The 26744-nt window shown below is 48.0% G+C and overlaps 2 protein-coding genes across 4 annotated transcripts in view; both read right to left on the minus strand.

Moving 5' to 3' along the window:
• LOC132762895 (gap junction beta-1 protein) overlaps positions 1–26744 on the minus strand; it is a 122263-nt gene that overhangs the window by 66248 nt on the left and 29271 nt on the right. The window lies entirely within an intron of this gene.
• The window catches only part of NLGN3 (neuroligin 3), a 65188-nt gene that overhangs the window by 18143 nt on the left and 20301 nt on the right, over positions 1–26744 (minus strand). The window contains exons 2-5 of one of the 3 annotated variants that reach the window (XM_067471609.1): positions 14435–15132; positions 13047–13106; positions 4593–4652; positions 474–623 (exon numbers count right to left, since the gene is read on the minus strand). In XM_067471609.1, the coding sequence (XP_067327710.1) occupies positions 474–623; positions 4593–4652; positions 13047–13106; positions 14435–14918 (754 nt within the window). In that variant the 5' untranslated portion in view covers positions 14919–15132. The remainder of the gene's footprint in view (positions 1–473; positions 624–4592; positions 4653–13046; positions 13107–14434; positions 15133–26744) is intronic. The other 2 variants (XM_067471610.1, XM_067471611.1) reach the window with 2 other exon arrangements.

The raw sequence follows: 26744 nt of genomic DNA on the forward strand, positions 1-26744 counted from the left end.
TGTTGCGTTGAGGCCTTGGCCTTTGTAAGCCGCATCGAGTCCTGCGGGAGATGCTAGCGGGGTACAAATAAAGTTTAATAATAATAATAATAATAATAATAATATGGAATGGATAAAAAAGCGGTGAAGCCAATTTGAATATTGTACAGAAATTAAGAAAATTGTGCTAATGGATAAAGATACAGAAGTAGTATGTGGTCTATGTGATGGGTGGAGAGGATGGGAAGTCTTTAATAATGCTTTAAAAAAATCAAAACAAACCAACAAAAAGTCAAAGGCAGCTTTTCACAAGCTATTATTGAACTTGGCTCAGCCACAGACACCTCTAAAGAGCCACTATCCCTTCCCCTTCTGGAGATGTAGGCTTTCGTGGCAGCCACGCGTGCCTGGGAGCATGCCCTTCCGTTAAGGTTAGCCATTTGGCTGCTAAGGTAGGATGGGAAGGAAGCCCACCAAAGCATGGGGATGCGTACCCAGGACTCCCACGCGGTAGTTGAGGGTGATGACGATGACGTTGCCGTAGCTGGCCAGGACGCTGCCGTCGATCATGTTGCCCGTGCCCTCCATGTAGGAGCCCCCATGGATGTAGACCATCACCGGTTTGGCCCCGCTGTCTCGGATGTCTGCAAGGGGAGAAGGGAGAGACAGGACCCGGAGACAAATACTGTGGTCTGGAGATATCGACGCTAGCTGCGTGGCAAGGAGAGTGGGGAGACCCCTCGTATCTCCTTAACTAATGCTAAGGGAGGCACAGAAAGGAGGGCAAGAGGACAGAGGCTCTTAGGTTTGATGGGTCAAGGCAGTGACATTTGGTTGCTCTTCACTCAGTCCAGCAGTGAATCCGTCCCATGTTTTGACCAGATTGAAATGTCTCCAATTGGCCATTTATCTACGAAGTGGCTCAGAGTGCTCCCTTAAATCAAAGAATTGGAAGAGACCTCATGGGTCATCCAGCCAAGAAGCCCAAACTTCTCCAAGAAGCAGGTTGTACCATCCTCATCTTCACTTATGGAGTCATAGAATCATAGAGTTGGAAGAGAACTCATGGGCCACCCAGTCCAACCCTCTGCCAAGAAGCAGGAAAATTGTATTCAAAGCACCCCTGACAGATGGCCATCCAGCCTCTGTTGAAAAGCTTCCAAAGAAGGAGCCTCCACCAATCTCCAGGGCAGAGAGTTCCACTGCTGAACGGCTCTCACAGTCAGGAACTTCTTCCTAAAGCCTGAGCTGTGGATGCTCTTCAGACTGGTGGGGCTGAGGGTGTCCCAGTACTGGTCCAGTACAGAGCCAACACTCAACTGGGCCATTGCTTTAGTTTAGCTTCCAACAAAAGGCAAGAGATTGACTACTGAGTAAATCTTTCTACGGAACTGGTATAGAATACCGGCTTATGACTTTGGAAGACCGGGGTTTGAAACCCTGCTCAGCCATGGATAAGCTCTAGATGTCCTTGGGCAAGTCACACTCCTTTTCAGCACATACTAGGCAGATTTGGAGGCTTCTAGAGCAGTGATTCCCAACCTTTTTTTGACCAGGGACCTCTTTGACCAAGGACCACTCTCCAACATTAGTAGCAAAAGGGTTACAATTCAGTTTTTGGTCAGCTTTAGATTCATTTTGGCTATTTGGGGTGCCAATTCAGAAAATTGCATTGGATAGAACACATCAGACCACATGGCTGAAGAAACCTGTATGGGAAACCCCCCAGGCTGAATTGAAGGCCTAAGCAACAAACAAGGGTTTCTTTAGGTTCTTGTGGGTTTTTTCAGACTATATGGCCATGTTCTAGAGGCATTTCTCCTGATGTTTCGCCTGCATCTATGGCAAGCATCCTCAGAGGTAGTGAGGTCTGTTGGAATTAGGACAATGGGTTTATATATCTGTGGAATGAAGGGTTTCTTTGTGTCACTGGCAGCACAGTTTGAGTGTGGACTCCAAAAAGTAATGCTCTCTCAGCGTTAGAGGCCACAGTAAACTTTTTATGATTCATAGAATCATAGAGTTGGAAGAGACCTCATGGGCCATCCAGTCCAACCCCCTGCCAAGAAGCAGGAATATTGCATTTAAAGCACCCCCAACAGATGGCCATCCAGCCTCTGTTTAAAAGCTTCCAAAGAAGGAGCCTCCACCACACTCCGGGGCAGAGAGTTCCACTGCTGAACGGCTCTCACAGTCAGGAAGTTCTTCCTCATGTTCAGATGGAATCTCCTTTCCTGGAGTTTGAAGCCATTGCTCCGCGTCCTAGTCTCCAGGGAAGCAGAAAACAAGTTCGCTCCCTCCTCCCTGTGACTTCCTTTCACGTATTTATACATGGCTATCATGTCTCCTGATGTCTTTTTAGGTAAGGCTCATGAAGGATAAGCCTTACCTAGAAAGCCCAAGAACAGGGCTAGCACACAAGTTAGGAGTCAAATTGAAGACATTTAACTTAAAAATAAAAACATCTTTTTGAGGGCTTCATTGCAGCCCTGGTTTGGAAGTGCTGCCGGCAGGGAGGGCTTAAGATATGGGAGCTTTGGTGCAAGCCCATTCTCCCCATGCTTCAAGGAGGCTTCTCTCTCACAGCTGCATTTCTGGGCTTTCAGCAATGCCAAGGGCTGATGGATATTTCCCCTTTTGTCTGGCACTGGTCAGAAGGGCAAGGACACCCTCGAGGGATGGGAGCTGGGCCAGATGGGGCTCTGGCCTCAGGGAGATAGCCGGCCCTTTCTTGCTCCCGAATCATTCACGATCCACTATGCGCCATATCAACGAAGGGAAAAGACAGGCCTGCCTGGGCTTCCCCTGGTATTTTTAGCAACATCCGCAGCTCGGCTGTTTCTCTTAAGGTCACATATCTCAAAGCATCTTCCTGACTGAGGCAAACGCTTCCCTCAATCCCGATCCAGAGAGGCAGGAGAGAAAGGAGCTGCCCTTTGAAAGCAGAAGAGGAGGCTGTGGTCTCCATTTCAGCACATACTAGGCAGATTTGGAGGCATCTAAAGCAGTGATTCACAACCTTTTTTTGACCAGGGACCACTCTCCAACATTAGTAGCAAAAATGTTACGAATCAGTTTTTGGTCAGCTTTAGATTCAGTTTGGTTATTTGGGATGCCGATTCAGAAAATTGCATTGGATAGACCACATGAGCTCAAGTTTAGATACACCTGATTGCCCACAGAAAACCATATTTAATAATTTTAAATGAGAGTGAAACACCCTGATAATGTCACTCTGTGGGTTTCTTACTAAGAACTTCTAAAAACTAAAAAAACATATTTAATAATCTGACGTGGCAGTAGTAATCTTTCATGGGTAGTCAGCCTCTCCCCTCCCAACATCCCTGTTGCCTCGGTACTATAAGAGGGTTTCGCGAGACCAGTCGCTCTCGTTGCTGTGTGGCTTTGAGGAAACTGTGCAGTAATGGTGAGGTTGCATTCTTGTGGACCACTGATGGTCCACCAACCACAGGTTGGGAACCACTGTTCTAGAGCAACTGCTGGTAACCGTTTCCATAGCTTTCTATGTCAGGTGATGATGACACATGAGGGACACACTGTCTCAGGGATGAACTGGGAAAGGGGCCATTTCTGGCCGGGAAACCTGAGCTGCAGAGCCTCTGCCTTCTCCCGCCATCTCTGCTCTGATGACCGAGGGGCCTCCCGGTCTCTGCCGAAGCCACGCTTGCCCGCGGGGCACACAGCCTTGCCCTCCGCCACCCAGTTCCTCCGGAGAGGCAGAATCCTGTGCCTAGAGTTCCATCCAGGCCATTCTCAGCTGTGTTTGCATGTGTGGCCATGTTCCCGCATGCTCCCAAAGAGGGTCCTGCTCTGGTATCAGCATGTTTCTTTCTCTTAGCATTGGGGGCAACCAACTAGGAAGAATGCCTGCTTCCCCTTGCCAGGCCTAACATGCTTCCAGACCTTCTGGTTTTGAGAGAAGAGGCTGTTCAGCTGCCACAGATAGACAGTCACAGCCGGCACAGCCGGGACTTGGATTGACCCTAAGGAGCAAGAAGAAAGGCACATCGGCAGCAGTGGTGCACATCCCGTGCTGAAAGCTCCCATTAGGCAGCATGGCAGAAGGTGGTGGCAACCAAAGAAGAACCTCGATTCAAGGGGCCAATGGAGGGAAAGGGCCAAAAACTGGTAGCAGTGGCATGTGCCTGCCAAGGGCTCTCCGTACCTGGGCCATGTGCAAAGCTTCCGTAAGCCAGCATGTCTGTGTGCGTGGCAGAGGGCGATGGGCACGCACGGTGGGAAAGAAGTACCCTGTGGCCCTTTGCCTTGCTTTTGTGCCACTCTCCACAACAGCCTTGGAGGAGGGCGATGGAAAAGGGCAGTGGTGACGACCCACCCTCCCACCCCGTCCCAAAGAACTCGGAAAGGCATCCCATGCAACCGGCTCAGCGACAGGAAAGACACATAGAGCTGGGGCTTCCTGGGATGGCAGCGGATGAGGAGCGCATGGGAGAGCGAGAGAAAGAGAGAGAGAAGGCAAAGAAGGAGGGAAAGAGAGAAAGAGGGCAAGAAGAGAGAGAAAGAGAAAGAAAAGAGAGGGTAGTGGGAGGGCAGGGTTCATGCAGCGACAGCCACCTGGCGCACACAAATACCTTCGTCTTCATCCCCGTCATTATCCGCTAAGTCCTCGCCCTGTTTCTTAGCGCTGGAGCCTGGGGACCAAACACGAGGAGACAGAACGGAAAGAAAAGGAAAAAAAAAAAAGGAAGAGGGAAACAAACCGAAAAGAAAAGAAAACAACAACAACAACAAAAAGAAAACAAAAACAGGAAGAAAGAAAAAGAAACAAAAGAGAATTCAAAAATAGCGTGATTGCAGAGAAAGGGGGGGCCACATTACCTGGACAGCGCTGGGGTCTGTGTGTGTCGGGGAGGCCTCCGCCAGCGCCAAGGCAGCACCGCTTTGCCCTCTGACCTCCAGAAGCAGCACTGGGGGAGGGGCCAGGGCGGGGCCCCTGGGGGGCAGAACCCCTCCCGCCCTCCCAGGGAAAACGGGGGTCCCAAGAAGGGAAAGCGGGGGGACAAGGAGCAAAGCCTCACTTTGGGGGGCCGTCCTGACCGCCCTTCTTCTTTCTGCTGTAAGGTGGAAACCCATGGGCCACATGTGGGACTGCCTTCACAACTATTTCACAAACAAGTGAAAACTTGGCTTTGGGAGCAAGCATTTGGCCCAGTATAATTACCAGTGCAATATAGTTAGAATTGGCTTTGGATTGATGAATATGATTATCTGATTATCTGGCTTTGGATCTATGCACAGTAGTTGTCTAATGTTTACATACGCTGTTTTAAATTGTTACTTTAATTGTTGTCGTTTGGACATGAAATAATGCCACCCATGTGAGCCAACCTGCGTCCCCTTCGGGGTGAGAAGCGCAGGATATAAATGTCACAAATAAATAAATATCCTGCTCCTCTCTTGGGGGGGGGGGTGTGGATTTCTTCTATGGGCACTGGGGGGGGGGGGGTATTATTCCAGGACCAGGAATGTGGTGTTTGAAACACGTCCTTCTTTCATTGGATGGAGTTGGCACAGGTCACTTTGCTTGCCGGCAGGGGAACCACACTGGAAAGTGACCCCTTCCTTCCTTCCTTCCTTTTTTGGAGCACGATTCCCAGAATCCCCTAAGAGGGAGAGATGGGTGTGTGCATGCATGTACATTGGTGTGAGCATGCTCACATGCACAAGACAGGAATGGTAGCGATCCAACCACCAGCCATTTCCGGCGGTTGGCACTAAGGTGAGTGGGACTGACTGTACAATGAGAGTATGGCTGCGTTTCCCCTTTTATTGCCTATGGCAGGCATGGGCAAACTTGGCCCCTCCCTCCAGGTCCTTTTGGACTTCATCTCCCAAAGAAAGGGGCCTGAGGCTGCTAGGAATTGTAGGAATTGAAGTCCAAAACACCTGGAGGGAGGGCCCAAGTTTGCCCATGCCTGGTTTAGCCCCTGAATCATCGTGTCGTGAAAGGATGCATGTCTTAATCATGTGTCACTAACATGAAAGTTTTGGCAACAGATGGATGCTTTCACTCTGGATTCTTGCTTTATTTAGGTGCGGACAGACTTTGGGGTCTGGAGGGCCCAAGTTTGCCCATGCCTGGTTTAGCCCGTGAATCATCGTGTCGCTAAAGTTTGCATGTCCCAATCATATGTCACTAGCATTAAAGGTTTGGCAATGTATGGATGCTTTCATTCTAGATTCTTGCTTTATTTAGGTGCGGACAGACTTTGGGGTCTGGAGGGCTCAAGTTTGCCCATGCCTAGCCTATGGGATTCTCATATTTCTAGCTCTGAGCTCACTGCCAGGCAGTTCTAAATGCCCTTCTTGGCTGCTAACTTTTAGGTCTCAGAGTTGGTGCTCCATCATCCACTTTGATGCTCTTAGCAGGGCATGAAATCCCCTTCAAACACCCAGAGGTCCCCATCCTGAGCCGCTCAAATACTAGACTCTGAACCTCAAGCCATTAGCCATTTACCGCTGCCTGAGGTCACTTATTCTGACGGGCAATAACTACTATTTGGGTTCTTAGAAAGACCCAAGATCTCTTGCAATCCTTGCTCTGCCTGAAGGCTTAAAACCTTGCACATGCCAATCATATGCTTGACACATGCCCTCCAACAAACTGTCCCTTTAGGTGACTTGCAAATGGTGCTTCAGTAGGACAAGGTATTCTAATTGTAAGTATTTTCAAAGGTTGTTGTAGGTTTTTTCGGGCTATATGGCCATGGTCTAGAGGCATTATCTCCTGACGTTTTGCCTGCATCTATGGCAAGTATCCTCAGAGGTACCTCTGAGGATGCTTGCCATAGATGCAGGTGAAACGTCAGGAGAGAATGCCTCTAGACCATGGCCATATAGCCCGAAAAAATCTACAACAACCCAGTGATTCCGGCCATGAAAGCCTTCGACAATACATTTTCAAAGGTATTCGAATAAGAGAGCACCCTTTGTCCTTTCCAGGGCATAGAAAGGAGCCACAAGCATAATCAGACCTATAGCCAGAGGCCATATGAGAGATTCATGCGTGACTTTTGGATGTTCTGTTGTTATGCCCACCTCCTGAAGGCCATCTTCCTAGTTCCTGGCCTCACAAATGCAGCCAAAGCTGATGGGCCCTTCACTTTCCAGGTCCCTGGCTAAGCTTATCTCAAAAGCTGGCCTTTTTGGGAAGAGCCGTCTCATGGAAAAGCTTCAACCTTCTGCCTGGAAGGACCAGGTTCCCAGTTTAGGACTAGGTTGCTCGTTTTGCAAAGAATGGAAAACTCTTTGGCTTCACCAAAGACTGAAGGGAAATTGTTATGACATTGTTATGACCAGAGCACCCATTTCTGGGCAGGTGGGCAAAGAACAAGCAGATGCTCACCGCCTCTCCGTGTACGGGCGGATTGACTATCCTTTGATCCAAACAAGGGGAGCCTTCCCTTTGCCAACCTGGTGATGGCAGCCCAGTATTTTGGGGGCAGGAGAGGGCTGTATGGCAAGCACACTGCCCCATCTTTCCATGGGGAAAGAGGGCCTGTGGAGGCTGTGTTTCCCACCAGCCTTGGGAACCAACACTGCCTAAGGGTAGGACTGGGCCTGCAAAATTTCAGAGATGCTTCAGGCAAGGTCCAAAGGGAGCCATTTGAAGGCAATGCCAGTTGAGCCGCTTCAGCGCAAAGTGTTGGGTGTCGTCCCTGGACTGCACAACTCTTTTCTGTCATCAAGTCTCCAGTCCTCAATGAATAGCTAGACTAGAGATAGGATTAGGCTGAGGGATTCTTTCCCCACATTCCTATGGATGTTTACCAAAAGGGCTTGTCTTTCCTCCTCCTGCCAGCCACTGTCTCCTCCCCTTTGAAGATGGAAACTCTGTGAGGGAACTTCCTTTTGAGAGGTATTTTTATTGCCATGTGGCCATTTGCCACCATTGTCTCTTCTGCCTTTTCTTCCTTCCAGTGAGGACACATTTTGCCTCTTTCTTTAGGCAAAATGTAGCTGCATGGATTTTTTTTTAAAAAAATTACCCTTTTACTTCTTTAGAAGATACTTAGTAAGCCAGTTTTCTCCATGACCTTTTCTATCTAGAATGTATTTATTTTATTTCAATAAATACTTTTGAATCTAAAGCCTTGACTCTGCATTCCTATGCCATCTTATGGAGTGAAAGCTTATCCTAGCTCGCCACACGTACGTTTCTGCTGGTTATGAAGTTTACTTCTGGTATTCTGCTATATTTATGGTGGAATCACCCCAACTGAGGGTTATTTTTGAGCCTTACAGCTCAGATTCCCCAATGCAAAGGGTGCCCAAATATCATGTCCCAAGGCAAAGGATAGCAGGGGGACCAAGTCACTCGGGGCCCCAACACAGGCCTCCTCCTCCTCCTCTTCCTCTTTGCTTTGGACCAAACAAAGCGGCCCTGTCTCTGGCCGTGGCTCGGATTCCGGGACTGCGCCGTCGCTATGGCAACCGAGGCAGAGAGGCTGCATTTTTCCCCATCAAGGAGCACCGGCGCTTCCCCCGCGCCGCCTTCGATGCCGGGCTGCCGAGTCTCTCGTCCTCCTCCTCTGCTTTTCTCTCCCTGTCCCTGCCATTCGGACCCAATTGGGGGAAACCTCATTAGAGGTGGGCTTTCAAGCACTGTCCTCTCTCCTCTCCACCGACATGCCAAAGGACCACCCTGATGCTCTGCTCTTGGAAGGCCAAGCAAAGGGAGAAGCAAAGGGTGTGATGCTTCCCTTAAGGGCCACTTAAAGGAGGAAAGAAAGACAGGAGGGAGGAAGATGCTCTGCCAGGTTGGGAGGTGGCAACCCAGGGGCGGATTAAACCCTCGGCCAGAGATGAGCAAAAGAAAAAAGGGATTTCCTGCTGCAAGGCATGTCAAGCCATCGCCACAAGTCACTGCTGATGCACTTGCACTGACACCGTGAAATGCTGTTACACTGCTCAAGCAGCAATTAGAAGCCTCAGCTCTGCCCTAGTGCAACCTCCAAAGGGGTCCTCCCTATATACAGAAGCACATAGGTATTCTTGCCCAAATAACATGGGTTTCTGGACCGCTGGGGCCTGGTTGAAGGGGCCGCATTTCTCTCCATCTGGAAGCCGGCATCCCACAGCGAAAGCCCTTGCAAGGAGGAAGGGAACAGGGAGTGAGAGCCATTCTGGAGAGGCTCTGTGTCCATTCGGAGGATCAGAGACAGGCCGGCATTACCTACAACCACTTTCTCTATATAGATAGGAGCTGAGGCTTTGGCACGACCATTTTCTGGCAGTGTGCAAGGGAAGGTAGCCTCATCTGCATTGACAATTTGCTGGCACGGGGCAAAGAGCCGCCCTGAGCCCCCTTCGAAGCCGCCCTGAGTCCCCTTCGGGGTGAGAAGGGCGGGGTAAAAGAACCCCAAATAAATAAATAATAAATAAAAGAAAGCAGCCTCCTCCCTGGAGACCAACAGCCACGGTTACCAATAGAAGCCTTTACCTTTGTTTATGTACTGTCTGTCTTTGTTAATTGTATAATCAGCATTGACTGTTTGCCGTATATGTGTAATGTAATCCACCCCGAGTCCCCTCAGGGAGATAAGGCGCAATATATATAAAATATATTATTGGGTTGTTGTAGGTTTTTTCGGGCTATATGGCCATGTTCTCGAGGCATTCTCTCCTGACATTTCGCCTGCATCTATGGCGAGCATCCTCAGAGGTAGTAATATTATTACTCAGAGTCCCTTACGAAATCCAAATTCCGTTTTAAGACCCTGGAAGCTGGGAAGCTCAAGGCCTAATGCAACTTACTGTGCTAAATATGCAAACTGCAGAGTTACACAGAAATTCTTTCTTTGAATTTATTTATTTATTTATTTATTTAGGGTACTTCTACCCCGCCCTTCTCAACCCCCTAAAGGAGGTTATTATTATTATTATTATTATTATTATTATTATTATTATTATATTGTTGAAGGCTTTCATGGCCGGAATCACTGGGCTGTTGTGAGTTTTCCAGGCTGTATGGTCATGTTCCAGAAGCATTCCCTCCTGATGTTTTACCTGCATCTATGGCAGGCATCCTCAGAGGTTGTGAGACTTCTCTTTGGTGCTTCACCAAACTACAAATCCCAGGATTCCATAGCATCCAACAAGTGAGGTTTATATATCTGTGGAATGATGTCCAGGGTGGGAGAAAGAACTCTTATCTGCTTGAGGCAAGTGTGAATGTTGCAACTGGCCACCTTGATTAGCATTTAATGGCCTTGCAGCTTCAAAGCCTGGCAGCTTCAAAGCCTGGCTGGTTGCTGCCTGGGGGATCTTTTCTTGAGAGGTGTTAGCTGGCCCTGACTAATTCTTGTCTGGAATTCCTCTGCTTTTTTGAGGATGCCTGCCATAGATTTATTTGTTGAGGCATCAAATGTTGCCAACTGTGAACCGCCCTGCGTCGCCTTCAGCTGAGAAGGGCGGTATACAAATATGGTGTGTGTGTGTGTGTGTGTCTATGGCCATGTTCCTGAAGCATTCTCTCCTGATGTTTCACCTGCATCTATCTATCTATTTGTCTGTCTGTCTGTCTGTCTGTCTATCTATCTATATAGATGCAGGTGAAACATCAGGAGAGAATGCTTCAGGAACATGGCCATACAGCCCAGAAAACTCACAACCCATTATTATTATTATTATTATTATTATTATTATTATTATTATTAAATTAAAGCTCCTTCTCCTGGCAAAGCCATCCTGGAAAGCAGAAAAGCCAAGAGAGGGGCACCAACCAGCAAGACCAAACAAGAGGAAGCGAAGGAAAGAAGCTCCTGCCTTGAAAGACTAGGTTCCAGTTCAGGACCAGTTTGCTGTTTTTGCAAAGAACAGAAACCCCTTTGGCTTTACCAAAGTCTGAATGGAAAAGAGGAACTCTGCCAGATGTTATTATGACTAGGACGTCCATCTCTGGGCAGGCGGACAAAGAACAAGGGTGTGTCCACCGCCTCTCCATATTTTGGCAGATCGATCATCCTTTGTTGTGAGTTTTCTGGACTGTATAGCCATGTTCCAGAAGCGTTTTCTCCTGATGTTTTGCCTGCATCTATGGCAGAGGTTGAGGTGTCCAACTGCAACATTCACACTTACCTCAAACAGACAAAGAGTTCTTTCTCCCACTAATCACCTCCCAACAAAGGATTCCCCCAGGCAGTAAGAGGCCAGACCGTAGAACTGTTAGGCCATTAAATGCTAATCAAAGTGGCCACTTGAAACATTCACACCTACCTCAAACAGACAAAGAGTTCTTTCTCCCATCCCAATAATAATAATAATAATAATAATAATAATAATAATAATAGGTTGTTGTGAGTTTTTCTGGGCTGTATGGCCATGTTCCAGAAGCATTCTCTCCTGATATTTCACCTGCATCTATTTATTTATTTACCATATTTGTATACCACCTTTCTCAGCCTGAAGGCGACTCAGGGCGGTTCACAGTTGGCAACATTTGATGCCTCAAGAAATAAATCTATGGCAGGCATCCTCAAAAAGCAGAGGAATTCCAGGCAAGAATTAGTCAGGGCCAGCTAACACCTCTCAAGAAAAGATCCCCCAGGCAGCAACCAGCCAGGCTTTGAAGCTGCAAGGCCATTAAATGCTAATCAAGGTGGAGACTTGAAACATTCACACCTACCTCAAACAGACAAAGAGTTCTTTCTCCCATCCTGGACATTCCACAGATATATAAACCCCATTTTCCTAGTTTCCAACGGATCTCACAACCTCGGAGGATGCCTGTCATAAGATGCAGGCGAAACGCCAGGAATGCTTTGGAACATGGCTATACAGCCTGGAAAATTCTCCTGACGTTTTGCCTGCATCTATGGCAGGCATCCTCAGAGGTTGTGGGGGCCAACTGCAACATTCACACCTACCTCAAACAGGCAAAGAGTTCTTTCTCCCACTAATCACCTCCCAACAAAGGATTCCCCCAGGCAGTAAGAGGCCAGACCTTAGAACTGTGAGGCCATTAAATGCTAATCAAGGTGGCCACTTGAAACATTCACACCAACCTCAAACAGACGAAGAGTTCTTTCTCCCATCCTGGACATTCCACAGATATATAAACCCCAATTTTCCTAGTTTACAACAGATCTCACAACCTCAGAGGATGCCTGCCATAGATGCAGGTGAAACGTCAGGAGGGAATGCTTCTGGAACATGACCATACAGCCTGGAAAACTCACAACAACCTAGTGATTCCGGCCATGAAAGCCTTCGACAATATAATAATAATGATAATATATTTTATTTACATTCCGCCCTATAAACCCAATTTTCCTAGTTTCCAACAGACCTCACAACCTCGGAGGATGCCTGCCACAGATGCAGGCGAAATGTCAGGAATGCTTTGGAACATGGCTATGCAGCCTGGAAAATTCATAACAATCCAGTGATTTTGGCCATGAAAGCCTTCAACAATGCGTCAATCATCGGAGTGGGACCCCAGCCCACCTTTGGAAGCATTTGGGGCAGAGAGGAGGGCGAGAAAGGGCAAAGACGGAGGTGCAGCCCGGCGCGGAGGTGCGTTGGAAGGAAGGTGGGAAACGCATAGACAGAGATGGCACGCATGGCAGGGAGGCTCCCATGGCAACCCTGTCCCTGCCTCGGGCCCTACAAAAGGAGCAAAGCGGCGGAGGAGTGTGTGTTTGCGTGCCAGGCACCATTTTGCTTGGAGGACTTTGGGAGCAAGGCGGTGACCCTGCTGTGCTTTTCTTCCTGGCTAACCTGGCCCACGGAAGGTGTCCCAGTACATTTTATGCAAAGCAAAGGGGAGGAGAGAGCAAGGCGGTGGTGCCAGGGATGGTTGGGGTGCGGAGCGGGGTGGGGGGAGAGCAAAGGAGACCCCCTTCGCCTGGGGGACATCGGTCCTGGACCAGGAAGGGCCGCCCTGGCTGGAGTGGGTGGGCTCTGGAGGGACCCCAAGGGTCGGGAAGCGCCCGTCGCGTCGTGGCGTGGGGCCGCTCTCTCCCTGGCCTCTCTCTGCGCCCCTCCTGCCAGGCCCCCTTTGCCCCCCGGCTCTTGCTACCTACCTCCTTTCCTACATATTTTCTTGTTGGGTTTTCGGGCGCATTCCTTGGAAATCCGTTTTACTGTAAAATGAATAAAAGACTACAAAATAACAGGAGGCTCCAGCCGGCGGCCTGGGCATGCAACCCACCCTCTTCCCCCGACCACAATGCCCACCCCAGCATCCCCTCCCACCCTCCCTCCCTCTATTGCCCCAGACACACCACACCCGCTCCCACCCTGACCTTTCCGTGGGGCAAGAGGGGAAAGGGGTCAGGGGAGGAACCGCTGCTGCTGTTCTTGGAGGGACACTCTGGAGGCAGGTCAGTGCGCCAGGGGGAGGGGGAGTTGGGATAGAGAGGGAGGGAAAGGGGGAAAGGGGGCACCCTAAGCGTGAAGCCCCTGCCTCGTCCCCAGGGAAGAGGTCGCCGGCTCTCCCCAGTGCTGCTGTGAAGGTAAGAGGCCCCGTCCGTCCATCCATCCGTCCAACATCCCCACCGTCTCTGTAAGCCGGGCTCCCCACCCCCATTTTCCCCTTGTGGTGAGGCCGAAGGGACACTTTGGGGGCTCTTGGTACTTACGGTTTGAAGGAGACCGGCCCTCCCAACCCTGGAAAGGAAACGTTAAGGCAGTGGCCCCCATCCTCACCCCAAGGGGCCCGGCTTACAAGCAAGCGCTCTGGCTCAAGTGGGTCAGGCGGGGGACCTGATCCCATCCATTCGCCACACTCCCGGCGGAGAGTGTGGAGAGAGAAGGGACCCCCGATGCAAGTTTGGCCCAAGAGCTCCAGAAGCGACACGGTCCCAGCACAAGAGAGAGACACAGAGAGAGAAAGACAGAGACAGAGAGAGGAAGCGTGGTTCCCTCTAGCCATTTCCCGGCTGATTCCCAGCTGGCACACAAGACACTTGAGAAACAGAGTTGGTGGGGAGCAGGGAGGAAGAAGAAGGTCAAGGAAAGGGTCACCCTGCCCAAAACCGACACAGAGGCCAAACTTGGCCCCTTGACACCCCCACAGTTTGCCATGAAGACCTGCGTTCCAGACGGGAGAGTTTTCTCATCTTTCGCAACACAAAGAGAGGAGCCCGTAACAATGCTGATGAGGATGAGGATGCCATGGGTGGGGAGGAGGAGGCGAGATGGGCAGAAGCAGCGCATGGCATGGGGGCAAGGTGTCCGGGGGGAGGCAGAGAGGGAGCCAGAGAGCAAGAGAGTGAAGCAGAGGCAGGGAGGAGCAGGCAGAGCGAGCCGGGTGGCGCCGCCGGAGGAGGAGGAGGAGCGGAGAAGCGTTGTCCCCACAGACAAGAGGCATGCGTCGTCGGGCGAGGGGGGCATGCGGCAACCACATGAGACCGACTGCTGAGGGAGAGGGCGGCACACCTCTCCAGCCGGCGCCCCTTCGGGGACTCACCATCCTCGGTGGGGATGTAGACGTTGAGGTACAGGCAGTCCTCGTTGGGGTCCTGGATGTAGGTGGCTACGATGTCCAGGTTGGAGGTGAACCAGATGGGCAGCATGATCTCCGGCACAGCCGTGTGGATGTTCTGCGGGCAGACTGGGGAGAAGTGGGTGGCGTTGCGGATGCCCGACCAGGACGGGGGCGGCTCCGGTGGCATGAAGCGCTTTTCTCCGATGGGGGGTGCTGCGTACGGGACACCTAGGTACTGGTCCACGGGCCCCAGAATCTCGCTGGGTAGCGGCACCCGCAAACCCCGCAGCTTCCCATAGTGAGTGTTGACGGTGGGCGAGTAAGCCTGGCTCTCCATCCGCACCACAGCCGCCGCGAAGCTGAGCACCCACAGCGCCAGGCGGGCCTCCCAGCCAGCCGCAGAGGCCACCGTGGAGTTCGTGCGCAGAGAGGAGAAGAGCGGTGGGCGCCGGAGTGGGTGCCACATGGTCTGGGGAGGGCAGCGCCCGACGACGCCAGGCCTCGGCAGACTCCCGGGGCTCACAGGACCCCCATCGTGCACTAAGGGGGGCACGATCCGGCGGGCGAAGAAGCAAACCGGATGAGCCAAGGGCGGCAATGGGTTCCTTCCTTAGAAGCCCCTGCCAGCTCCCAACAATTTTGCCCTTCTAGCTGGCACGACTCTCCAGAGATGGGTGACTCTGTGGGAAAAGGAACCAAACAGAGAGAACGTTAATGGGGTTGATGGGAGATGGAAGAGAGGGGTCCAAGTCAGCCAAACAATACCTAATTAATCGTTTAAATAGTATTGTTTATATGTTATTGTTTTTCAAATTGTGTTTTAGCTTGGAATCTTTGTTTATGCTGGGCTTGGTCCTCATGTAAGTTGCCCTAAGTCCCTTCGGGGAGATGGTGGCGGGATATAAAAATAAATTTAGTATTAAAGGTAAAGTTAAAGGTTTCACCTGGCATTAAGTCTAGTCATGTCCAACTAGGGGGTGGTGCTCATCTCCATTTCCAAGCTGAATAGCAGGCTGCGAAGTTGCACTAATTATCACTGCCACCAAATTGAGAAGTAGTCAGCAAAGGAGTAGCTAAATTACAAGTGCTGATGTGAAACAGGAGAGTAGAGGGAGATTTATTATTTATTTCTCTGTATTTCTACCACCAACGTGAGGTAAGATGTATTATTGTGAGAAATGGCACACTGGATGCAGAATTGATGGAGATGAGGCAGTTTTCAAACAAAAGTTAACAAGTTTATTGAGCACAAAGCGTGTGGTTGCAATTTGTAACTTTTCTTATAGAACTCAGAATAATACTTGGTTAGTTGAACGTTTCACTCTTTCAGGTTACACAGTATCTTCCTGAGGTGAAGCACTTATTACTAAACAAAGTTTCAATACAGGGATATCTCCCTTATCTGATCCTCCCTTGATCAGATACTTAATAAGCTTATTCTTTAGCCTTTCCTTAGACTAAAAGAATACTGGCTATGTTTCCCTTATCAGCCTCTCTAGCCTAAGAAACTTCCAGTAGCTTAATCTGGCTTTCCAAAGCCTCGAAACTTTGCTTCACAATTCACTCTCTTTCAGCTGTTGTTGTTGTTCATTCGTTCAGTCGTCTCCGACTCTTCGTGACCTCATGGACCAGTCCACGCCAGAGCTCCCTGTCGGCCGTCACCACCCCCAGCTCCTTCAAGGTCAGTCCAGTCACTTCAGGGATGCCATCCATCCATCTTGCCCTTGGTCGGCCCCTCTTCCTTTTCCCTTCCACTTTCCCCAGCATAATTATCTTCTCTAGGCTTTCCTGTTTCCTCATGATGTGGCCAAAGTACTTCAACTTTGTCTCTAGTATCCTTCCCTCCAGTGAGCAGTCGGGCTTTATTTCCTGGAGGATGGACTGGTTGGATCTTCTCGCAGTCCAAGGCACTCTCAGCACTTTCCTCCAACACCACAGCTCAAAAGCATCTCTCTTCCTTCGCTCAGCTTTCCCTAAGGTCCAGCTCTCACATCCGTAGGTGACTACAGGGAATACCATGGCTTTGACTAGGCGGATCTTTGTTGCCAGTCTGATGTCTCTACTCTTTACTATTTTATCGAGACTGGACATTGCTCTCCTCCCAAGAAGTAAGCGTCTTCTGATTTCCTGGCCACAGTCTGCATCTGCAGTAATCTTTGCGCCTAGAAATACAACTTTCAGCTACAACCTCCTAATACAGTGTTTCTCAACCTGGGGGTCGGGACCCCTGAGGGGGTTGCGAGGGGGTGTCAGAGGGGTCGCCAAAGACCATCAGAAAACACAGTATTTTCTGATGGTCATGGGGATTCCATGTGGGAAGTTTGAGCCAATTCTATCGTTGGTGGAGTTCAGAATGTTCTTTGATTGTAATGAACTATAAATCCCAGCAATTACAACTCCCAAATGTCAAGATCTATTTTCCCCAGACTCCACCAGTGTTCACATTTGGGCATATTGAGTATTCGTGCCAAGTTTGGTCCAGATCCACCATTGCGTGAGTCCACAGTGTTCTCTGGATATAGGTGAACTACAACTCCCAAACTCAAGGTCCATGCCCATCAAACCCTTCCAGTGTTTTCCATTGGTCATGGGAGCCAAGTTAGGTTCAAATCCATCGCTGGTGGAGTTCTGAATGCTCTTTGATTATAAGTGAACTATAAATCCCAGCAACTACAACTCCCAAATTACAAAATCAATCCTCCCCCAACCCCACTAGCATTCACATTTGGGTATGAATGAAAATGCATCCTGCATATCAGATATTTACATTATGATTTTATTACAGTAGCAAAATGACTGTTATGAAGTAGCAACAAAAACAATATTATGGTTGGGGGTCACCACAACATGAGGGACTGGATTAAGGGGTCACGGCATTGGGAAGGTTGCGAACCACTGTCCTAATACTTTCCTCTACCAACTCCTTACCCTCCAATCTTAACTGCCTCACTAACTGTCTGTTTTCAAAAACTCTCCCCTCTAGGCTCCTCCCACTTCTCTCTCTGCCGGCTTGCCTTGGTCTCCATGGCAACGCAGATGGAGGATCCCTTTGAAATAGGCCGCCCCAGTGTTACTGCAGCCAACACAAACCCATAAATACCGTTTAAATCATGCAAATTATTATTAACTTCCTCACACAGGCGTTGTCCGTAGACACCTCCAAGGTCATGTGGCCAGCATGACTGCACGGAGTACCGTTACTTTCCTGCAGAATCGATACCTATTGATCTACTCACATTTGCATGTTTTCAAACTGCTAGGTTGGCGGAAGCTGGGGCTAAAAGTGGGAGCTTACCCCACTTCCCAGATCTGAACTGCCAATCTTTCAGTCAGCAAGTTCAGCAGCTCAGCGGTTTAACCCGCTGAACCACCAGGCCCCCTCCCTTAAAGAAGTTGTTGTTGTTGTTGTTGTTGTTGTTGTTGTTGTTACTAGCTGTACCCGGCCATGCGTAGCTGTGGCACATTGTGGAGAAATGGGAAAGAAAGAAAAGAGGAAAAGCTGGTTCCTATACTATCAATACACAACTGAAGTGGCAAAGTGTCAACCTAATACAGGCCCATTTCAGTCTCCTTGAGACCAAAGGGTTATATGGATGTGTGAAAGGGCCCTGGGTTACCTGAGTCCACACTGCCATATAACCCAATTCAAAGATATTATATAATAATAATAATAATAATAATAATAATTATTATTATTAGGTTCTTGTGGTTTTTTTCGGGCTATATGGCCATGTTCTAGAGGCATTTTCTCCTGACGTTTCGCCTGCATCTATGGCAAGCATCCTCAGAGGTAGTGAGGTCTGTTGGAATTAGGAAAATGGATTTATATATCTGTGGAATGGCTGGGGTGGGACAAAGAGCTCTTCTCTGCTGGAGCTAGGTATGAATGTTTCAACTGACCACCTTCATTAGCATTTGAAGGCCTGGCTGAGCCTATTATTGATGTAAAGATATTATTATAGGCATGTAGATATTATTATTATAGACACAGATATTATTATTAACGGCATATAGGTATTATTATCATTATAGATGTATAGATATTATTGACATACAGGTATTATTATTACAGATGTATGGATATTATTATTACAGACCTATAGATATTATAGGCATCTAGTTGTTGTTGTTGTTGTTGATATAATATAGTTGTTATTATTACAGAGGTGGAGTCCCCGGTGGCGCAATGGGTTAAACCCTTGTGCCGGTAGGACTGAAGACCGACAGATCACAAGTTCGAATTCTGGGGAGAGTGCAGATGAGCTCCCTCTGTCAGTTCCAGCTCCCCAAGCGGGGACATGAGAAAAACCACCCACAAGGATGGGAAAACATCAAAACATCCAGGCAATGTCCTCTGGGCAACGTCCATGCAGACGGCCAATTCTCTCACAACAGAAGCGACTTGCAGTTTCTCAAGTCACTCCTGATACGATTTTTTTTTTACAAAGGTATAGATATTTTTATCAGTATTGACATAGATATTCTTATAGGCATATAGATATTATTATTATTATTGATATGATATTGCTATTATTATTACAGAGGTACAGATATTTTATTGTTATATTTTATTGAGCATTATTATTATAGATATATAGATATTATTGACAGACAGATATTATTATAGACCTACAGATATTATTATAGGCATCTAGATATTATTATTACAGACATGTAGATATTATTGCTATAGACATATAGATATTATTATAATAGACCTATAGATATTATTGGAGCCCCCGGTGGCGCAGTGGGTTAAAGTGCTGAGCTGCTGAGCTTGTTGATTGAAAGGTCGCAGGTTCGATTCCGGGGAGCGGCGTGAGCTTCCGCTGTCAACCCTAGCTTCTGCCAACCTAGCAGTTCGAAAACATGCAAATATGAGTAGATCAATAGGTACCGCTCCGGCGGGAAGGTAATGGCGCTCCATGCAGTCATGCCGGCCACATGACCTTGGAGGTGTCTACGGACAACGCTGGCTCTTCGGCTTAGAAATGGAAATGAGCACCACACCCCAGAGTCACACATGACTGGACTTAATATCAGGGGACTACCTTTACCTTTACCTATAGATATTATTATTACACACATAGATATTATTATTAAAAACTGATAGATATTATTATGATAGATATATATAGATATTATTATTGTAGATATTGTAGCCCAGGGTTGCTATAAAGTAAAAATGGATGGCCATCTGTCGGGAGTTCTTTGATTGTGCCTTCCTGGACAGTGTTTCCTGTTTTTGGCCTTTCTTTGAGTACTGGGTTTCATTTCCCAGAATTTCTTCCCACGACTCAATATGGATGAGCTTTCTGGGAGTTGAAATGTGTAGAGATGTGTGTGTCTATATATACACATACACACTTACACAGACACACAGATTCCCTTCAGTGCGAGTTCCCAGGCAGCCATGAGGGAAAGGAAAGGAAAGGAAAGGAAAGGAAAGGAAAGGAAAGGAAAGGAAAGGAAAGGGAGGAAGTGGATCTGGAGGAGTGTGCTCTCTCTCTCTCTCTCTCTCTCAATCCTTCCTTCCTTCTCTCCTTCCTTCCTTTCTCCCCTCACTTTCCTAGTCTATTTATATAGACTAGCCGTCCCCTGCCACGCGTTGCTGTGGCCCGCATGGTTCTGTGTGGGAGGTTTGGCCCAATTCTATCGTTGGTGGGGTTCAGAATGCTCTGTGATTGTAGGTGAACTATAAATCCCAGCAACTACAATTTCAAGATTCTATTTTCCCCAAACTCCGCCAGTGTTCACATTTGTGTAGAGTTTGGTCCAGATCCATCATTGTTTGAGTCCACAGTGCTCTCTGGATGTAGGTGAACTACAACTCCAAAACCAAAGGACACTGCCCATCAAACCCTTCCAGTATTTTCTGTTGGTCATGGGAGAACTGTGTGTCAAGCTTGGTTCAGTTCCATCGTTGGTGGGGTTCAGAATGCTCTTTGATTGTGGGTGAACTATAAATCCCAGCAACTACAACTCCCACATGAAAAAAATCAATTTTTTTGAGTGAAGGACATACATTGGGTTGTTAGGTGTCTTGTGTCCAAATTTGGTGTTAATTCGTCCAGTGGTTTTTGAGTTCTATCAATCCCACAAACGATCATTACATTTTTATTTATATAGATTATTATTATTATTATTATTACCTGCACCATTGCCAAATGAGCCCTGAGTCTTATGGAGAAGTGTGTTTTGCAGACCTAAGACTGGGGTGTTGTGTGGTTTTCGGGCATTTTGGCTGTGTTCTAGCAGCATTTTCTCCTGGTGTTTTGCCTGCATCTGTGGCCAGCATCCTTTGAAGATGCCCGTCACAGACAAAGGTGAAACGTCAGGAGAGAATGCTGCTAGAACATGGCCATACACCCTGGAAACCACACAACACCCCAGTGATTCCGGCCATGAAAGCCTATGACTGGCAGAAGAAGTGGAGAAGGGCCATACGAGGATGAACTGGGCATCAAGAGGTGATAGAACCTCAGTGTTTAGGAGCAGTCAATCCCACTGGGTAGCAGCAGTCAATGAGTAAGATGGCTCCTGATGTGGGTTTCCTAGAGGCACTTGGTAAGTTTCTCCAGGGTGTAGGATTCTATATGGTTTTTCTAGGCTTCTCTAAAACACCCACAACCAACAATGTCTTGGGCAGCTCATCACACATTCTGGAATCACAACATGTCCAATTCTGGGCACTACAATTGAAATGAGATGTTGACAAGCTGGAATGTGTCAACAACTCAAAGGATCAAGGGTCTGGAGAACAAACCCTATGAGGAGCGGCTTAAAGAGCTGGGCATGTTTAGCCTGCAGAAGAAAAGGCTGAGAGGAAACAGATAGCCATGTTATGTGAGAGGAGGCTTGTTTTCTGCTGCCCTGGAGATTAGGACAATGGCTTCAAACTACGGGAAAGGAGATTCCACCTGAACATTAGGAAGAACTTACTCACTGTGAGAGCTGTGGGTGACAATCCCAAACCAAAGCAGAAGCTTCTTGTGCCTCTTGTTCCTCGGCTGGCAGGCAAAGGGCATCTCCCATGCTCAGGTCAGGATTTCCCTGGACCACTTCAGGGGAGCAAACCCATTGACTTCCACATTTTGGGAGGCTCTCCGTGCACTCGGCTGCCTGGCAGAAGTCGACATCCTTACCTCCAGCTAGAAACAGCTCAGCCAAACTCACCCTTGCAGAATGGAGCCCTTTTTACGGTTTGAAGCTTCTGCCAGCCCTAACTGCTTCTATATGTTCCCTTCTTGCACTTCCTATATGAGATAATGGCCTTCGTCTGCTGGGACTTTTAAAAGCTGTGTATGCCTGCCAGAGTGAGATGCAATACTGTGAGGCGGCATGCACTACGGAAATACCTAAAGCAGCGTTACTCAACCTGCGGGTCAGGACCCCTGGGTGGGTCGTGAGGGGAGTGTCAGAGGGGTCACCCAAGACCATCAGAAAACACATATTTCTGATGGTCTTTGGAACCAAGTTTGGTCCAGATCCATCACTGTGTGAGTCCACAGTGCTCTCTGGATGTAGGTGAACTACAACTCCAAAACTCAAGGTCAATGCCCATCAAACCCTTTCAGTCTTTTCTGTTGCTCATGGGAGTTCTGTGTGCGAAGTTTGGTTCAATTCCATTGTTGGTGAAGTTCAGATTGCTCTTTGATTGTAGGTGAACTATAAATCCCAGCAACTACAACTCCCAAATGTCTAGGTCTATTTCCCCAAACTCCACCAGTGTTCACATTTGGGCATATTGATTATTCATGTTAAGTTTGGTCCAGTTCCATCATTTTTTGGGTGCACAGTGCTCTCTGGATGTAGGTGAACTACAACTCCAACACTCAAGGTCAATGTCCACCAAATCCTTCCAGTATCTTCTGTTGGTTGTGGGAGTTCTGTGTGCCAAATTGGTTCACTTCCATCGTTGAGTAACTGTGCCAATTTTGGTCCAAATCCATCATAGAATCAGAGTTGGAAGAGACCTCATGGGCCATCCAGTCCAACCCCCTGCCAAGAAGCAGGAATATTGCATTCAAATCACCCCTGTCAGATGGCCATCTAGCCTCTGTTTAAAAGCTTCCAAAGAAGGAGCCTCCTCCACACTCTGGGGTAGAGAGTTCCACTGCTGAACGGCTCTCACAGTCAGGAAGTTCTTTCTCATGTTCAGATGGAATCTTCTTTCTTGTAGTTTGAAGCCATTGTTCTGTGTCCTAGTCTCCAGGGCAGCAGAAAACAAGCTTGCTCCCTCCTCCCTCCCATCATTGTTTGGGTCCACAGTGCTTTCTGGATATAGGTGAACTATAACTTCAAAACTCAAGGTCAATGCCCATCAAACCCTCCAGTATTTTCTGTTGGTTGGGGGAGCCCTGTGTACCAAGTCTGGTTCAATTCCATCGTTGGTGGAGTTCAGAATGCTCTTTGATTGTGGGTGAACTATAAATCCCAGCAACTACAACTCCCAAATGGCAACATCAATCCCCTTCCAACCCCACCAGTATTCAAATTTGGGCATATCGGGTATTTGTGCCAAATTTGGTCCAGTGAATGAAAATACATCTTGCATATCAGATATTTATATTACGATTCATAACAGTAGCAAAATTACAGTTATGAAACAGCAATGAAAATAACGTTATGATTGGGTGTCACCACAACATGAGGAACTGTATTAAGGGGTTACAGCATTAGGAAGGCTGAGAACCACGGACTTAAAGGATCTAAAGCAGTGGTTCTCAACTCGTGGGTCCCCAGATGTTTTGGTGTTCAACTTGCAGAAATCCTAACAGCTGGTAAACTGGCTGGGATTTCTGGGAGTTGCAGGCCAAAACACCTGGAGACTCACAGGTTGAGAACCACCGATCTAAGGGATGCGTACCTGAACATCCTAAGATCAGGCCAATATAGTGGTTTTCAAGGGCTTCGGCATTATTCTGGTGGGACTGCCAATCAATCTATCACTCAGAAAACCCTGGCTCCGGGTTTCTTCAGCTGGCACTCTTGTTTCATGAAAATAAGAACCATAAGGCACTTCGACCAGAGAAGACAGCCATAGAAGAGCACTTGATGAACCAACCTGGACTCAGCATATTATTTGAGAGCACAGAAATGCTGGACCACTCTCACAACCACCATGTCAGACTACCCAGAGAAGTCATTGAAATCCACAAGCATGTGGACAATGTCAACAGACAGGAGGAAACCATGAAAATGAACAACATCTGGCTAACAGTATTGAAAAACTCTAAAATCAGGACAGTAAACAAAGCGCAACACTCCAAAAGCAGGGGAATTCCAGACAAGAATCAGTCAAGGCCAGCTAACACCTTTCAAGATCCCCTAGGCTGCAACCAGCCAGGTTTTGAAGCTGCAAGGCCATTAAATGCTAATCAAGGTGGCCAATTGCAACATTCTCTCACCCTGGACATTATTCCACAGATATATAAACCCCACTTGCCTAGTTTCGCACAGATCTCACAACCTCTAAGGATGCCGGCCATAGATGCAGGTGAAATGTCAGGAGATAATGCTCCTGGAACATAGCCATATAACCCGGAAAACTCACAGCAACCCAGAGTTCAAAATGCTCGGAAGAATGAGATGGAGGGGGAAGTCTTGCTCTTCCCTGTAAGTAAACTGCTACAGCCCTACCTCTCTTGCCTGTTCTTCCTTGTTAATCGGATACGTAGTAGAGCTGGAATGTGTCCAGAGGAGGGCGACTAAAATGATCAAGGGTCTGGAGAACAAGCCCTATGAGGAGCGGCTTAAGGAGCTGGGCATGTTTAGCCTGAAGAAGAGAAGGCTGAGAGGAGATATGATAGCCATGTATAAATATGTGAGAGGAAGCCACAGGGAGGAGGGAGCAAGCTTGTTTTCTGCTTCCCTGGAGACTAGGACGCAATGCAACAATGGCTTCAAACTACAAGAGAGGAGATTAGATCTAAATATGAGGATAAACTTCCTGACTGTGAGAGCTGTTCAGCAGTGGAACTCTCTGCCCTGCAGTGTTGTGGAGGCTTCTTCTTTGGAGGTTTTTAAACAGAGGCTATATCGCCATCTGTCAGGGGTGCTTTATTTATTTATTTATTTATTTGGTATGCTTGTATACCGCTAATATCTCAGCCTGTGCGGCGACTCATTGCGGTTTACAACATGTTAAAATATACAATTCATTTAAGCATATAAAATTAAAATAAAAATACATACAAAAAACATACACAGTATTGGGCCACCAATACAGATCGGGACATCTCATAGTTAAAATCATCATCCAATTCGTTATCTTGATTGCTAATCCATGGTCAGATAAAACATCACATCGAAGGTCAATTGAAGACTTGCTCAAACATCCAGGTTTTTAGTTTTTTCCTAAATGCCATTAGCGAGGTGGCTGATCTTAATTCAGTAGGGAGGGCATTCCAAAGCCGGGGGGCCACCACAGAATGCAATATTTCTGCTTCTTGGCAGAATGGGGTTGGATTGAATGGCCCATTAGGTCTCTTCCAACTCTGATTCAATGATTCTATGATTCTATGATGGATCTGGACCAAAACTGGCACAGTTACTCAGCGATGGAAGTGAATGAGGTCTCTTCCAACTCTATGATTCTATGATTCTAAGTATGGTAACCAGATATGTTCCTGAGCAAGAATAATTTGGAAATAATAGGGACAGAGAAAGAGTAAAGGAACCCTCTTCATGCTTTTTGGTGTGCCCACATTCCCGTCGCCACTTTGAATGCAATAGAAATTGGCATGCAGGTTAACTCAGCAGGAGAGAGAAGGAGCAAGGGAAGTGAGATGTTGCCATTCCCAGGAAGCTCAAGCAAAAGCAATCTGCTGCAGTTTTTCCCTGTGAGATGTCAGAGAGCCTGGAACCGGGTGTTTCAGAAACCCCGGTTACCATTATTAGGGAGAGAAAAGCGCTCAGTGTTGCAGCTCCCAGCCTCCTTCTGATTTGTACGGAGTGGAGCGCATGAGATGGGGAACATATGGGGAGCAAAGCCACATGGGGTTTCCTGCCACCGGGGAAAGCAGCTCTGAGTCACTGGGGATGCAGGGAGGGAGCGAGGAAGGCACTTCTCCTCCTCCTCCTCCTCTTAGTACCAAGGCAGAGGCTCTTTGGAGAGGAAGGCCTGTCCTCCCCGCCAAGCCACTTCTGAATTACTGGAGCATGAAACGAGGGGCCTGCCGTTGATGCTGCTGCAGAGGCAGCTCTGGGCAAAGGACACTGCCTCTCGGATTGAGGGAAGGAACGGAGAAGGAAAGCGATCCGGAAAGCCGCTCTGGACGGCGTCCAAGACTGGGGCCGATGGGGAATCCGGAACGGCACCAGGGAAGCGGAAGAAGAGCTGGGCCGAGGTGGAAGACATCTCACGGCAAGGCTGCAAGGTGGGCACAAGTGTGGACCACCCTCCTGCTTGAAACGGAACCCGTTGGCAGTTGCGTTGCCTTCTTTGGGCACGCATTGCGCAAGGATGCCATCCTAGGCCACCAGTTTGGCAAAGTAGGGATTGCCAAATCAGACAGGCATCAAAGACGGATTCCAATGTTTGCTCTGTCTGTCCATCTGTCCATGCTTGGCTGCATGATTGACTGCTTCCGCTTGCCACTCTTGTCATTCCTGTCCCTTTCGGCCTTGATGGAAAGGACTCCTGAACTAATAATAATAATCTATATAAATAAAAATGTAATGCTCGTTTGTGGGATTAACAGAACTCAAAAACCACTGGACGAATTGGCACCAAATTTGGACACAAGACACCTAACAACCCAATGTATGTCCTTCACTCAAAAAAATTGAGTTTCTCATTTGGAAGTTGTAGTTGCTGGGATTTATAGTTCTCCTACAATCAAAGAGCATTCTGAACCCCACCAACGATGGAATTGAACCAAACTTGGCACACAGTTCTCCCATGACCAACAGAAAATACTGGAAGTGTTTGGTGGGCAGTGTCCTTTGATTTTGGAGTTGTAGTTCACCTACATCCAAAGATAACTGTGGACTCAATCAATGATGGATCTGGACCAAACTCTACACGAATACTCAATATGTCCAAATGTGAACACTGGTAGAGTTTGGGGAAAATAGAATCTTGACATTCAGGAGTTGTAGTTGCTGGGATTTATAGTTCACCTACAATCACAGAGCATTCTGAACCCCACCAACGATAGAATTGGGCCAAACCTCCCACACAGAACCCCCATGTGGGCCACAGCAACGCGTGGCAGGAGACAGCTAGTAATAATAATAATCATCATCATCTTTGAAGAAAGGAGACGGAGGGCCTGATTCTTGCAGC

This window comes from Anolis sagrei, chromosome 10 (genome assembly GCF_037176765.1).
Source record: "Anolis sagrei isolate rAnoSag1 chromosome 10, rAnoSag1.mat, whole genome shotgun sequence".
Lineage (NCBI taxonomy): Eukaryota > Metazoa > Chordata > Lepidosauria > Squamata > Dactyloidae > Anolis > Anolis sagrei.